Source organism: Ctenopharyngodon idella, chromosome 11, assembly GCF_019924925.1.
Source record: "Ctenopharyngodon idella isolate HZGC_01 chromosome 11, HZGC01, whole genome shotgun sequence".
NCBI classification, from domain to species: Eukaryota; Metazoa; Chordata; class Actinopteri; order Cypriniformes; family Xenocyprididae; genus Ctenopharyngodon; species Ctenopharyngodon idella.
In genome coordinates, this window is record NC_067230.1 from 2,486,936 (window position 1) to 2,501,154 (window position 14,219).

General features: G+C 38.2%; 2 protein-coding genes across 7 annotated transcripts in view; both read right to left on the minus strand.

Moving 5' to 3' along the window:
* si:ch211-69b7.6 (neuroblast differentiation-associated protein AHNAK) lies at positions 1-11,760 on the minus strand. 5 transcript variants are annotated; one of them, XM_051911813.1, is made up of 7 exons: positions 10,868-11,760; positions 10,240-10,306; positions 9,757-9,806; positions 9,413-9,509; positions 9,076-9,242; positions 6,503-8,987; positions 1-4,339 (listed from the first exon to the last, which is right to left on the minus strand). In XM_051911813.1, exons 3-7 carry the CDS (start codon positions 9,757-9,759, stop codon positions 672-674), a joined length of 6,420 nt encoding a protein of 2,139 aa, XP_051767773.1. In that variant the 5' UTR covers positions 9,760-9,806; positions 10,240-10,306; positions 10,868-11,760; the 3' UTR covers positions 1-671. The 5 variants fall into 5 exon arrangements, with proteins under 5 accessions (XP_051767773.1, XP_051767772.1, XP_051767769.1 ...); XM_051911812.1 differs by having other exon boundaries at positions 1-4,129; positions 4,847-8,987; XM_051911809.1 differs by having other exon boundaries at positions 1-8,987.
* The window catches only part of abcc10 (ATP-binding cassette, sub-family C (CFTR/MRP), member 10), an 18,270-nt gene continuing 14,670 nt past the window's right edge, over positions 10,620-14,219 (minus strand). The window contains exons 19-23 of one of the 2 annotated variants that reach the window (XM_051911815.1): positions 13,513-13,766; positions 13,041-13,186; positions 12,788-12,885; positions 12,584-12,696; positions 10,620-11,914 (exon numbers count right to left, since the gene is read on the minus strand). In XM_051911815.1, coding sequence (XP_051767775.1) covers positions 11,773-11,914; positions 12,584-12,696; positions 12,788-12,885; positions 13,041-13,186; positions 13,513-13,766 — 753 coding nt within the window. In that variant the 3' untranslated portion in view covers positions 10,620-11,772. Of the gene's footprint in view, positions 11,915-12,583; positions 12,697-12,787; positions 12,886-13,040; positions 13,187-13,512; positions 13,767-14,219 lie in introns of those variants that run through there. The other variant, XR_007932531.1, reaches the window with a different exon arrangement.

The window sequence follows — 14,219 nt, forward strand, 5'->3', positions numbered from 1 at the left end:
TGGTATATATTTTGTTTATTTCAATCACATAACATCTGAAGTATTCTATAATAAAAAAAACAACAACTTTTGTATATCAACAGAAGATGTAGCAACAATGTTAGAATGAATATTTCACAAATTATTTATGTACATCCTTCAAAACAAATCCCCCCAGTCCTTAATATATCACTGAGCATAACAATGCTAAAAACATGAGATAGATGAGTATCTAAAAAAAGATGGCAAGAAACAAGACATTCACCAGACACACTATTTTCCAGACAAAACCTTTTTGCTCAATGTATAACTCATCCACATTGTATTTATACATTACTGTAGCATTTTACATTATTTACAAAATATATAAATACAATATTCAATCAGGCAAGCTCCACATAATATTGTCATTATACATAAAAAAAAAAAAAAAAAAGATTTAGAAACTATACTTGGAACGTTTTTTTATGGAGTCTAATGATCTATGATAAGGGCAAGTTTATGTATTCCAAAATAACATCTCTATAAGGTTTGTTCATCAGTGTTAAGTTTGCTCAACCCCACTTACAGTATCTACTTGAAGTGTTTTATACAAACAGGCCCACTAACCAGCCCACTAACAGCTCTGTAAACATGATTACCAAGGACAAGCTCATTCTTGTCTCTCATGTCTTTTCCTTTTATTTATCCTACTATATTAGTTTAAGAACGTTGAATTTTGACCCTTTCAATGTGCTTTCTGGAACCTCCAAATCCATTGCATGTATTTGCAGACGTCTCAATGTCTGTCTGCGACTAGAGTCAGCTTGCCCATTTCCCCATCCATCTTTTCTAGGCATCCCTTTGTAAGTGTAGCATATGTCATCAGTAGTGTAATGACGTCCAGGAACCATATGTTTTTTCTTATAATAACCTGCATTACCTCCCATATGGGGTGATCTTTGCATGGTACTCATTCCCATATTTGAATTTCTCAAAGCCAAATTCTCTCTACTTCTTGAAACTTGAAGTCTAGGCACTGATATATTGTTCCAGTTGTCATCCATATCAAAGTTACTTGCTTTTATTTTATGATCTCTTGACCTGAGTGCCCCAGACATATCACTGTAGTAAACATCTGATGATGTTGGATGTACACCAGAGATTCTGGTCTTTGAGGTGGGTAAAGCCATTGTAATATCAGGTGAGCCGGAGAGATGTTTTTGCATTGTAGGCCACTGGGCTTTTCCTGAAAATTTCATGTCCCTGTTCAAGTCAAAATAGGGGTCCTGCATGTTAAGTTCTGAGGCACCATATTTCTGATGAGTCGGTATTCTAATAGCATCAAGATCATTTGTTTTGGCTGCCTTTATTTTACCTCTTGGGACGGCAAAATTGTTAGTATGTATTTGTGTATAGGCACCAAAATCAACATCAGATCCCAGGCCTTGAAAGTCAGGGCTATCAATTCCTCCTTTAATTCGGGGGGTTTTGAGATTCATATTTGGAGAGCTGAATTTAAGATCTGGTCCTTCTGGCATGTTTCCTGAGAGTTTCAGTTTCCCAGGAGGAGCGTCAATGTCAAAGTCTGGTGCATTCACATCAAGATTGGGTTTCTTAACATTTGGTCCTTTAATTTTACCTTTAGGGAAATTAACACTCATATCTGGGGCTGTGATATCTGGCTTATGACCACTGATATTGAAGTCTGGGGAATCAAAATCAGTCTTAATCTTTGGCGCTGAGAGATCCATTTTAGGGCTCTTTAGATCATAGTCAGGTGTCTTTATTTTGGGTCCTGAGAAACCAATATCAGGTATCTTCATTTTCCCAGATGGCATGTGCATGTCTGGAAGTGTAAGATCTGTTCTTGGACCTTTAAGATCAGCGTTAGGTCCATAAATGTCAATATCAGGATGATTAATCCCACCCTTTAGTATGGGAGCTGATTTCTTCAGATTAAGGTCAGGCTGATCAATGTCAGCCTCCACATTCATATGTGGCCCTTTCAAACCTGACAGGCCAAAACTTGGCATCTTTAACTGTGGCATATTAAATCTTCCTGAAGGGCCATTAACATCAATATCAGGTGATTTGATATCAAGGTTTGGGCCTTTCAAATCAGACTGAGGCATGTCTGGGGTATCAAATCTTCCCTTCATTTTGGGGCTTTTGAGATTCAACTTTGGAGATTTGATTTTAAGATCAGGTCCTTCTAGCTTGCTGCCTGAGAGGCCCACCTTTGGCAGCTTCAGTTTACCTGAAGGTGCATCAATGTCAAAGTCTGGAGTGTTCAAATCAAGATTGGGTTTCTTGAAATTTGGTCTATTCATTTTACCCTTAGGGAAATCAACATTCATGTCTGGGGCTGTAATATCTGGCGAATCATAGTCTGCCTTAAACTTTGGAGCTGACAGATCCATTTTAGAGGTCTCCAGATCATAGTCTGGTGTCTTGATTTTGGGTCCTGAGAAACCAACATCAGGCATCTTGAAAGTGGGCATTTTCATTTTTCCAGATGGCATGTTCATGTCTGGAAATGAAAGGTTGGTGTTTGGACCCTTGAAATCAGCTTTAGGTGTATGTACATCAATATCAGGACCATTTAACCCTGCATTTAGTTTGGGAGTTGATGCACTCAGATTAAGGTCAGGCTGATCAAAGTCAGCATCCATATTCATATGTGGCCCTTTCAAACCTGACAGGCCAACACTGGGCATCTTTAGCTTTGGCATATTAAATTTACCTGAAGGACCATTAACATCAATATCAGGTGATTTGAGACCTAGGTTTGGGCCTTTTAAATCAGCTTGAGGCAGAGTCAGATCCATGTCTGGGGTATCAATTCCTCCCTTAATTTTGGGGCTTTTAAGATTCAGGTCTGGAGATTGGATATTAAAATTGGGCCCTTTTGGTTTGCTACCCGAGAAGCCAATTTTTGGAAGCTTCAGTTTACCTGAAGGGGCACTGATGTCGAGGTCAGGTGCATTCATGTCAAGATTGGGTGTCTTCAAGTTTGGTCCTTTAAATTTACCATTTATGTCTGGGCCTGTGATATCTGGCTTATGGCCTTTAATGTTGAAGTCAGGGGAATCAAAGTCTGCCTTAAACTTTGGAGCTGACAGATCCATTTCAGGGGTCTTCAGATCATAGTCCGGTGTCTTTATGTTTGGTCCTGAGACACCAAACTTGGGCATCTTTAAAGTGGGCATCTTCATTTTTCCAGATGGCATGTTCATGTCAGGAAATGTAAAGTCTGTTTTCGGACCTTTGAGATCAGCATTAGGTCCATGAATGTCAATGTCAGGACCATCTATCCCTGCATTTAGTTTGGGAGTTGATGCACTCAGATTAAGGTCAGGCTGATCAATGTCAGCATCCACATTCATGTGTGGCCCTTTCAAACCTGACAGGCCAAAACTAGGCATCTTTAGCTTTGGCATATTAAATTTACCTGAAGGACCATTAACATCAATATCAGGTGATTTGACATCTAGGTTCGGACCATTTAAATCAGTTTGAGGCAGAGTCAGATCCATGTCTGGGGTATCGATTCCTCCCTTAATTTTGGGGCTTTTGAGATTCAGGTCTGGAGATTTGATTTTAAGATCAGGTCCTTTCGGCTTGCTACTTGAGAAGCCAAATTTTGGAAACTTCAGTTTACCTGAAGGGGCATTTATATTGAGGTCAGGTGCATTCATGTCAAGATTGGGTTTCTTGAAATTTGGTCCTTTAATTTTACCTTTAGGGAAATCAACATTCATATCAGGTGCTGTGATATCTGGCTTATGACCACCAATGTTGATGTCTGGGGAATCAAAGTCTGCCTTAAACTTTGGAGTTGACAAATCCATTTCAGGGGTCTTCAAATCATAGTCTGGCGTCTTTATTTTTGGTCCTGATACACCAAACTTAGGCATCTTTAAAGTGGGCATTTTCATTTTTCCAGAAGGCTTGTCAACGTCCGGAAGTGTAAAATCTGTATTTGGACCTCTGAGATCTACATTAGGTCCATGTACATCAATATCAGGACCATTTATTCCTGCGTTTAGTTTGGGAGTTGATGCATTTAGATTAAGGTCAGGCTGATCAATGTCAGCATCCACATTCATGTGTGGCCCTTTCAAACCTGACAGGCCAAAACTGGGCATCTTTGGCATGTGGAATTTACCTGAAGGGCCTTTGACATCAATATCAGGTGACTGGATATCAAGGTTTGGACTATTTAAATCAGTTTGAGGCAGAGTCAGATCCATGTCTGGGGTATCGAATCCTCCCTTAATTTTGGGGCTTTTGAGATTCAGGTCTGGAGATTTGATTTTAAGATCTGGTCCTTTCGGCTTGCTACTTGAGAAGCCAAATTTTGGAAACTTCAGTTTACCTGAAGGGGAATTTATTTTGAGATCAGGTGCATTCATGTCAAGATTGGGTTTCTTGAAATTTGGTCCTTTAATTTTACCTTTAGGGAAATCAACATTCATATCAGGTGCTGTGATATCTGGCTTATGACCACCAATGTTGATATCTGGGGAATCAAAGTCTGCCTTAAACTTTGGCGTTGACAAATCCATTTCAGGGGTCTTCAAATCATAGTCTGGTGTCTTTATTTTTGGTCCTGATACACCAAACTTGGGCATCTTTAAAGTGGGCATTTTCATTTTTCCCGAAGGCTTGTTAATGTCTGGAAGTGTAAGATCTGTATTTGGACCTCTGAGATCTACATTAGGTCCATGTACATCAATATCAGGACCATTTATTCCTGCTTTTAGTTTGGGAGTTGATGCACTCAGATTAAGGTCAGGCTGATCAATATCAGCATCCACATTCATGTGTGGCCCTTTCAAACCTGACAGGCCAAAACTGGGCATCTTTGGCATGTGCAATTTACCTGAAGGGCCTTTGACATCAATATCAGGTGATTGGATATCAAGGTTTGGACCATTTAAATCAGTTTGAGGCAGAGTCAGATCCATGTCTGGGGTATTGATTCCTCCCTTAATTTTGGGGCTTTTGAGATTCAGGTCTGGAGATTTGATTTTAAGATCTGGTCCTTTCGGCTTGCTACTTGAGAAGCCAAATTTTGGAAACTTCAGTTTGCCTGAAGGGGCATTTATGTTGAGGTCAGGTGCATTCATGTCAAGATTGGGTTTCTTGAAATTTGGTCCTTTAATTTTACCTTTAGGGAAATCAACATTCATATCAGGTGCTGTGATATCTGGCTTATGACCACCAATGTTGATATCTGGGGAATCAAAGTCTGCCTTAAACTTTGGAGCTGACAAATCCATTTCAGGGGTCTTCAAATCATAGTCTGGCGTCTTTATTTTTGGTCCTGATATACCAAACTTAGGCATCTTTAAAGTGGGCATTTTCATTTTTCCAGAAGGCTTGTCAATGTCTGGAAGTGTAAGATCTGTATTTGGACCTCTGAGATCTACATTAGGTCCATGTACATCAATATCAGGACTATTTATTCCTGCTTTTAGTTTGGGAGTTGATGCACTCAGATTAAGGTCAGGCTGATCAATGTCAGCATCCACATTCATGTGTGGCCCTTTCAAACCTGACAGGCCAAAACTGGGCATCTTTAGCTTTGGCTTATTAAATTTTCCTGAAGGGCCATTAACATCAATATCAGGTGATTTGATATCTAGGTTTGGGCCTTTAAAATCAGTTTGAGGCAGAGTCAGATCCATGTCTGGTGTATCGATTCCTCCCTTAATTTTGGGACTTGTGAGATTCAGGTCTGGAGACTTGATCTTAAGATCTGTTCCCTTTGGCTTGTTACTTGAGAAGCCAAATTTTGGAAACTTCAGTTTGCCTGAAGGGGCATTTATGTTGAGGTCAGGTGCATTCATGTCAAGATTGGGTTTCTTGAAATTTGGTCCTTTAATTTTACCTTTAGGGAAATCAACATTCATATCAGGTGCTGTGATATCTGGCTTATGGCCTTTAATGTTGAAATCAGGGGAATCAAAGTCTGCCTTAAACTTTGGAGCTGACAGATCCATTTCAGGGGTCTTCAGATCATAGTCAGGCGTCTTGATTTTGGGTGTTGAGAGACCAAAATCAGGCATCTCGAAAGTGGGCATTTTCATTTTTCCAGATGGTAAGTCCATGTCAGGAAGTTTAAGGACTGTTTTTGGACTTTTCAGATCAGCATTAGGTCCATGAATGTCAATGTCAGGACCATTTATCCCTGCATTTAGTGTGGGAGTTGATGCTTTCAGACTAAGGTCAGGCTTATCAATGTCAGCATCCACATTCATATGGGGCCCTTTTAAACCTGACAGGCCAAAACTGGGCATCTTTAACTTTGGCATATTAAATTTACCTGATGGGCCATTAACATCAATATCAGGTGATTTGACATCTAGGTTTGGGCCTTTAAAATCAGTTTGAGGCAGAGTCAGATCCATGTCTGGAGTATCGATTCCTCCCTTAATTTTGGGACTTGTGAGATTTAGGTCTGGAGATTTGATTTTAAGATCTGGTCCCTTTGGCTTGCTACTTGAGAAGCCAAATTTTGGAAACTTCAGTTTACCTGAAGGGGCATTTATGTTGAGGTCAGGTGCATTCATGTCAAGATTGGGTTTCTTGAAATTTGGTCCTTTAATTTTACCTTTAGGGAATTCAACATTCATATCAGGTGCTGTGATATCTGGCTTATGGCCTTTAATGTTGAAGTCAGGGGAATCAAAGTCTGCCTTAAACTTTTGAGCTGAGAGATCCATTTCAGGAGTCTTCAGATCATAGTCTGGCGCCTTGATTTTGGGTGTTGAGAGACCAAAATCAGGCATCTCGAAAGTGGGTGTTTTCATTTTTCCAGACGCTATGTCCATGTCAGGAAGTTTAAGGCCTGTTTTTGGACTTTTGAGATCAGCATTAGGTCCATGAATGTCAATGTCAGGACCATTTATCCCTGCATTTAGTTTGGGAGTTGATGCACTCAGATTGAGGTCTGGCTGACCAATGTTAGCATCCACATTCATATGTGGCCCTTTTAAACCTGACAGGCCAAAACTGGGCATCTTTAACTTTGGCATATTAAATTTACCTGATGGGCCATTAACATCAATATCAGGTGATTTGATATCTAGGTTTGGGCCTTTCAAATTAGACTGAGGCAGAGTCAGATCCATGTCTGGGGTATCAATTCCTCCCTTAATTTTGGGGCTTTTGAGATTTAGGTCTGGAGATTTGATTTTAAGATCAGGTCCTTCTGGCTTGCTTCCAGAGATGCCAAATTTTGGCAGCTTCAGTTTACCTGAAGGGGCATTTATGTCGAGGTCATGTGTGTTCATGTCAAGATTGGGTGTCTTTAAATTTGGTCCTTTAATTTTACCTTTAGGGAAATTAACATTCATGTCAGGTGCTGTGATATCTGGCTTATGACCTTTAATGTTGATGTCTGAGGAATCATAGTCTGCCTTTATCTTTGGAGCTGACAGATCCATTTCAGGGGTCTTCAGATCATAGTCAGGCGTCTTTATTTTGGGTCCTGAGAGACCAAAATCAGGCATCTTGAAAGTGGGCATTTTCATTTTTCCAGATGGCATGTCCATGTCAGGAAGTGTAAGGTCTGTTTTCGGACCTTTGAGGTCAGCATTAGGTCCATGAATATCAATGTCAGGACCATTTATCCCTGCATTTAGTGTTGGAGTTGATGCTTGCAGATTAAGATCAGGCTTATCAATGTCAGCATCCACATTCATATGGGGCCCTTTCAAACCTGACAGGCCAAAACTGGGCATCTTTAGCTTTGGCATATTAAATTTACCTGAAGGGCCATTAATATCAGGTGATTTGATATCTAGGCTTGGGCCTTTCAAATCAGATTGAGGCAGATTCAGATCCATGTCTTGGGTATCTATTCCTCCCTTAATTTTAGGGCTTTTGAGGTTCAGGTCTGGAGATTTGATTTTAAGATCAGGTCCTTCTGCCTTGCTTCCAGAGATGCCAAATTTTGGCAGCTTCAGTTTACCTGAAGGGGCATTTATGTCAAGGTCAGGTGCATTCATGTCAAGATTGGGTTTCTTGAAATTTGGTCCTTTAAATGTGGCTTTAGTAATATCAAAATCCATGTCTGGGGCTGTGATATCTGGCTTATGACCTCTGATGTTGATGTCTGGTGAATCAAAGTCTGCCTTAAACTTTGGAGCTGACAGATCCATTTCAGGGGTCTTCAGATCATAGTCAGGCATCTTCATTTTGGGTCCTGACAGATCAAAATCCGGCATGCTGAAAGTGGGTGTTTTCAGTTTTCCAGATGGCATGTCTATGTCTGGAAGGTTTGTTTTCAGACCACTGAAATCAGCCTTTGGTCCATCAATTTGTATACCAGAACCATTAAGGCCTGCTGCTCCTTCAGGGGATGATAACGATATTTTTGACCCCTTCATATTTCCATCATAATTGATGTCCGTTTTCTTGTTTCCAGAGAAGTTAAACTTTGGCAGTTTAAATTTTGGCTTCTTGACATGAATTGATGGTACATCCATATCCATATCAGAGGAATTAAGCACTGCATTTGGGCCTTTAAAATGACCTTTTGTGAGGTGCATCACAGGAGTTCCTTGGGTATTTGGCAGTGTAAGATTTGAATCTGGTGTACTAATACCAACATTTATGTCTGGATTTGTGTATGTTCGACCCTGTAGGTTGATTTCACTTCCAACATCAGTCAAGTTAATTTTGGGCTGATGCGATGAAACATCACTTGCAATGTTGGCTTTGGGTCTCTTTAGGTCAGAACCTTGTAGTAACATATCTGAGTTGTATTCACCTGTAGAATCATTGGTATCATAATGGATCTTGAATGGCCCCGCTTTCTCATCAGGTTCTGATTCATATGGAGTGAGACGCATCCGATCTGCATTCTCAAGTAAAGCTGCAACGTTTATCTTGCTTTTGCGGTCAAGTGTTTGTGCTGTCACAGGCCCCGGTCTGTATTCCTTATCTGCTTTATTTCCTTTCATGAATTTCCTGACTTTAGTATCGAAGAGCTTGTCATATGAATCTTTCCACACCTGTTGAAACATTATAATCAGAACAAATCAATGTGTTTATGGGTTTATGATTCAGGGTTACAAAACAATGAATGCAATGTGCACAGACCTCATTTGGAGCTTTGACATCCAGACTTTCCAAGCTCTTGCTGGATTTCAAACCATGCTTCATCATCTTCTTGTCATTATCAATCATCTTTAAAATGTCCACTTCATTTCTCTTTTGTTTATTCCTCTTCAGATCAAACTGACCACTGGCACCCACAATTTCATCATCTGAAATGCAAATGTAATGTGAAATGCAGTCTATTATCAAACTTATCCTTATATTTTCACCATATCAAGGTTCATGGCAAAAGCCATTTTATTCATATTACAAGTGTTCTGTAAAAAATGATGCTTAATAAATATACCAAAATCATAATCAAACAGTCATAAATCTGTACCTTCAAGAAAGTGCAGGTCTGTGTACTCCGATCTCTTTCCAGAGACATTATCATCTTCAAGCAGCAGGCTGTCAGAAAGGCTTCTTTGATGAAGAGCCTGCAAATTACAATATACTATCATGGTGAATTTCCCCCCCAAAAAATTTCATAAAACCAGAATAACATGAGTTATGAAACATGTACCTCTGCCAAATACACTACAAGCATTTTCATTAATAATTCACTTTTTTATTCCTAATAACAGTTAGACAAGATTTCAAACATATATTTGATAGATCACACAAAATGCATAAACAAAATATAGTTTAGATAAGGATAGGATAAAAAAAAAAGCGATAACATACCATTTCACAAGTATATATTTACAGTGAAGAAAAGCCTCCAAAACTCAAACCTGTTAATGCAAAAGAAATGATTCAGCAGCAACAAGACACCCAAGTTTCAGTGCTAATTATTTTTGGCACACATGTAATTGTTAATGGCTGGTCATAATGCAATGACAGACTAGAACATATGAATTATGAACATATGGGGCAATCAGTAAATGAAAAGAAGCACACCCCTCAAAATAGAACAAGACTGAGCAAACAATACAAACTTAATTTAAATTTACATTACAGTTTACCAACTGACACAAGGACTTTTATTTTGGTGCACAATTAATCCTGAAAGACTAATGTTTAATAAAATTGTCTGCATTAATCCAACTGGCAAATAAACTGATAGACGAAACTCTGAGGTATTCAAGGAATTGTTCAGGGATAGTGTAACAAGAGGGCATTAGGAACAGGTTAGGCCAGACAAAGGAAAATGTGAACAGGCCTCACCTTATTAACCACACCCTCTGTTTTAAACATGCGTAATCGCAGAGGTACCAGGTGCTCCCATGATCATCTGCAAAGACACATATTTTGATAGCCTGTTCAACTATAATTTAATTGTCTCAATTCAATGAAACAGGCTCTAAAAAAAATCCAATTACTAACTACAATCTACAGTATATGATCTATTTAATATGCACAAAACATTTCTTTTATATTTACAGTAATCACAAATTAAAAGTACAGGATCTGAAAAATGTGCTTCAGAAGCATTATTTTCAATATGCAGTACTAGTCAGTAGGAGTTTGTTGATAAAGCAAGGAAATAATGTTAAAGTATTTTTTTACTCAGTCACAACTTTAAATAACTGTGCCTTGTAACCATCCCTGTGCAATACTTATTTTAATATACAACTTAAATGCAATTTGTAATATGAATACATTTCACCATTCATAAACTACAGTAAAAACATGATTAAATCAGCATAACATGTGCAAGCGCTGCATAGTCAGTCATTCATAACAGAAACAGATGCACATTCAAACTTTACTTTCAGTACTATACAGACTTTTTACACAAAATAATAAGGTCAAAATTACCGCTGCAAACTTTAACAGCAAAGAAAAGCCTTACCTTGTATCCCATGAGCTTTTAAATCCTTGTTCGGTATCAGCAGTGATAATGTGCTATGCTGAAGACAGTTTCCACAGGATGAGACCGTGTTTACCTCTGTTCTCTTCCTACTGTTTATGGAATTCTCATTGCAGAAAGTAATACACTTCAAGAGTGGAAAAACTGGTTTAACCTCAAGCTCACAGATCTGGCCAAACACATACCTTGTAAAGCTTCAGCATCACTGACTGTTCTGTATTGGAGGCAGGGTGACATAACAATAACAAACCTCTCCCTAATTCTAGACTGACGGGAGGAAATCAAAAGGAATGGGTTAAAGTTTTAACTATGCACACATGTACTCCCATATGACTCATGAGTTGGGAAACTGTACAAGGTGTAGTCAATCTCACTCATGTTATCTGGGTGGAGATGGCTTATTACGAACGTTCACACCTTTAATGAAACCAATTATGCATTGTGAATTCTCAGAAGAGATAATGTGTTCAAACCACAGAACTGAATATTAGAACGCAGTGAGACTCTCACACCTAAGTTTGCAAGAATGGAAAAAATATTTTTTTTTTTACCTGTTCAAAGAGGGAAAAAATTACTTTAAGCAGATCCTCTTGAAAACCAATGAATTAAAGATTATATATATATATATATATATATATATATATATATATATATATATATAAAAACCTGAAACAGACAAATAACTTAAAAAAAACACCAAACATTTACTTCTAAGACAGACTTACATTTTCATCCTTACAAATGTGACCATTTATAAAACAAACCATTTTCCCTGAGTTTTACATTGTTCTACATGGCAAAACATGATAATAAACTGCAGGTATTTGCACATATGCGATAGCCATTCATCAGACTCCAACAACATTCTTTTCTGAAAATACAGTATTTTAAACTTGTTCTTCCCCTCCACGTGAGAGTTTCTGAAAAACAGAGTCCTCTCTTTGGCACAAAGCAGCAGGGCTGTCAAACTCCACCACCTTCCCAGCATGCATCACCAGTACTCTGTCAGAGTCCATGATTGTATTCAGTCTGTGGGATAAGAAAGACTAGGTTGGGTTGTATGGCAATAGAAATGTTCTTGACAAATAAACATGTTAATACAAAAAGTAGATAAAAAAAAAAAGGTAAAAAAAAAAAAAAAGGGTCTCCACTAGGTTTTGTTTCTTTGAGTGCTATCAATCAGCCACCAAGACACCCTAAAAACTAAATTAACTTCAATCTGACTTTAACAACTTCTTAAAGCAATGATGAACTCATCATTTTCTGTGGCAGCTTCACTTAAACTTAATCATGCACTAACTAGTATGTTGACATTACCTAAAAATGTCTGCTATGCTTGTTAAATATAAATGTATGTTATAAATGTGGCTGTTCAGTACAAAGGTTAACAGAGACAATTCTGGTAACTTGATGGTATTAACTATCATAAAAGAGTTAAATATACTTTTACAATGTGAACATGACAATCTTTGTTGTTAGTTTCATTTAATTAATGGCTCACAAAGCTATACGCTTGGGTGTGACTGCGTTTACAATTTTTTTAACTGAAAATCAGTTCCGCATCACTAAAGAAACATTGAATAAAGGGATTCCCTTCTTTTTTATTCAATAAAACAACAGTATCAAGTTTAAATCAAGTTAAAATAAATTCAAACACTTAAGTATAAATCATATGTAAGTGTAAAAGCAGTTTGTGACCTGTGGGCGATGGTAAGAACTGTTTTATCCTTGAATTTTTCTCTGATAGTTTTTTGTAGAAGCATGTCAGTCTTCTGGTCGACACTTGCTGTGGCCTCATCAATGCATAAAATCTATTGGACCATAAATGAACAATACAGCACACAGTTAAGATAAGAGGGAATAAACATTTTGTGTGAATTTCTTAATACATTAGTTTTATACATTAGCTTCTGTGAGCAGAGCACGAGCAAGACACAGCAGCTGCCTTTGGCCCACAGACAGAGACTTTCCCCTCTCTCCAACCTCTGAATCCAGGCCACCTGTAATGGGATAGACAGACATAGCAAAAATAAATAAAAATTCAATCAGTATAAAAACTGAAAGCATTTTCTCATGCCATAGATAAATCCTTTCAGAGAAGATGGATTTGAATTGAACAAGCTGAACACAGCAATCAAAGGTGATCAACTCTCACCTATCCTCTGTACTACATCTCCCAGGTGGCACTGCTCAAGAACATCTAGCAACCGGAAGTCTGGATGATGGCCATGGGGATCAAGGTTCTCTCGCACTGAGCTAGAGAAGAGGAAGGGATCCTGAGGGATGATGGCCAGCTTTGATCTATATAGGGCGAAACAAACAAAACAAATACTTGCTTGAATGCAGACTTAAAGTCTGAGACCGCACTGAGACTTCCTTGAACAAACACTGAAAATCTGAGTTTCAAAATCTACTTTAAATCTGGAACTTTTTTCTGGAATATGTTTAAGGATTTTGAAAAAAATAAAACAAAGACAAGACTTAAGACAGACTTGTGAAGTACATTTCTAGACTATTTCTAGATCATTTATCAAATAAACAAATTTTTTGACTATGTGAAATTCTTTTCTTGCAAATATTTGTGAAATGTACACTGGTGTCAAACAAACAGTGACTGTAACACTTACCGTAAGTTACTAAGCCTGACCGAGCTGATGTCAACTCCATCCAACAGTATTTGACCCTGGTTTAGTTCCACCATACGGAATAGGGCAAGGAACAACGAGGATTTCCCTGAGCCTGTACGCCCCACTATGCCAACCCTCTCACCTGGTAATACTTCCAAGCTGACCCCATCAAGAGCGTTGGGCAAACCTGGCCGGTACACCAACACTGCACCCACAAACTCAACTCTGCCCTTTTCAGGCCACGAGTCTAGAACCTGCAGATAGTATAGTTTCAGGCTAAGGTTGTGCTTTACAATTTAAGGACATTTTTCAATGTTTTATATAGGGTCTCCCAACCAGGGGGTTGTGATAGGAGTACAAAAACTTCTTGATATACATTATATATACAGTCAAACCAAAATTTATTCAGACACCTTGAACATTTCATTCATTATTACAGTTTATTCAATATAGTTTAAAAAATGGTAATAAAATATGACAAGATCTCAGAGTTAAACTGTGTCAGAAAAATTAATCTTAATTGTGTCAGATAACACTTAAGCAAAACATGGTCAGGTCAAAGTGTCTGAATAATTTTTGGTCCCAAATTTTTATCAATTTTACTGGTAGTCCACTGCATGAAGAATTTTTGGGTATAATATGTCACAGTTTACTTTATTTTGCTATCCTCACTTACATAAATGAACTATAGTGTCCTGTACCCACTA

Bases quoted from the DNA above. Each gene is read 5' to 3' on its own strand.
- si:ch211-69b7.6 (XM_051911811.1), bottom strand. The intron at 9,243-9,412 runs GTACAGATTTAT...TTTGCATTTCAG, and splicing joins AGACCTGCACTTTCTTGAAG to ATGATGAAATTGTGGGTGCC. The intron at 8,988-9,075 runs GTCTGTGCACAT...ATGTTTCAACAG, and splicing joins ATGTCAAAGCTCCAAATGAG to GTGTGGAAAGATTCATATGA.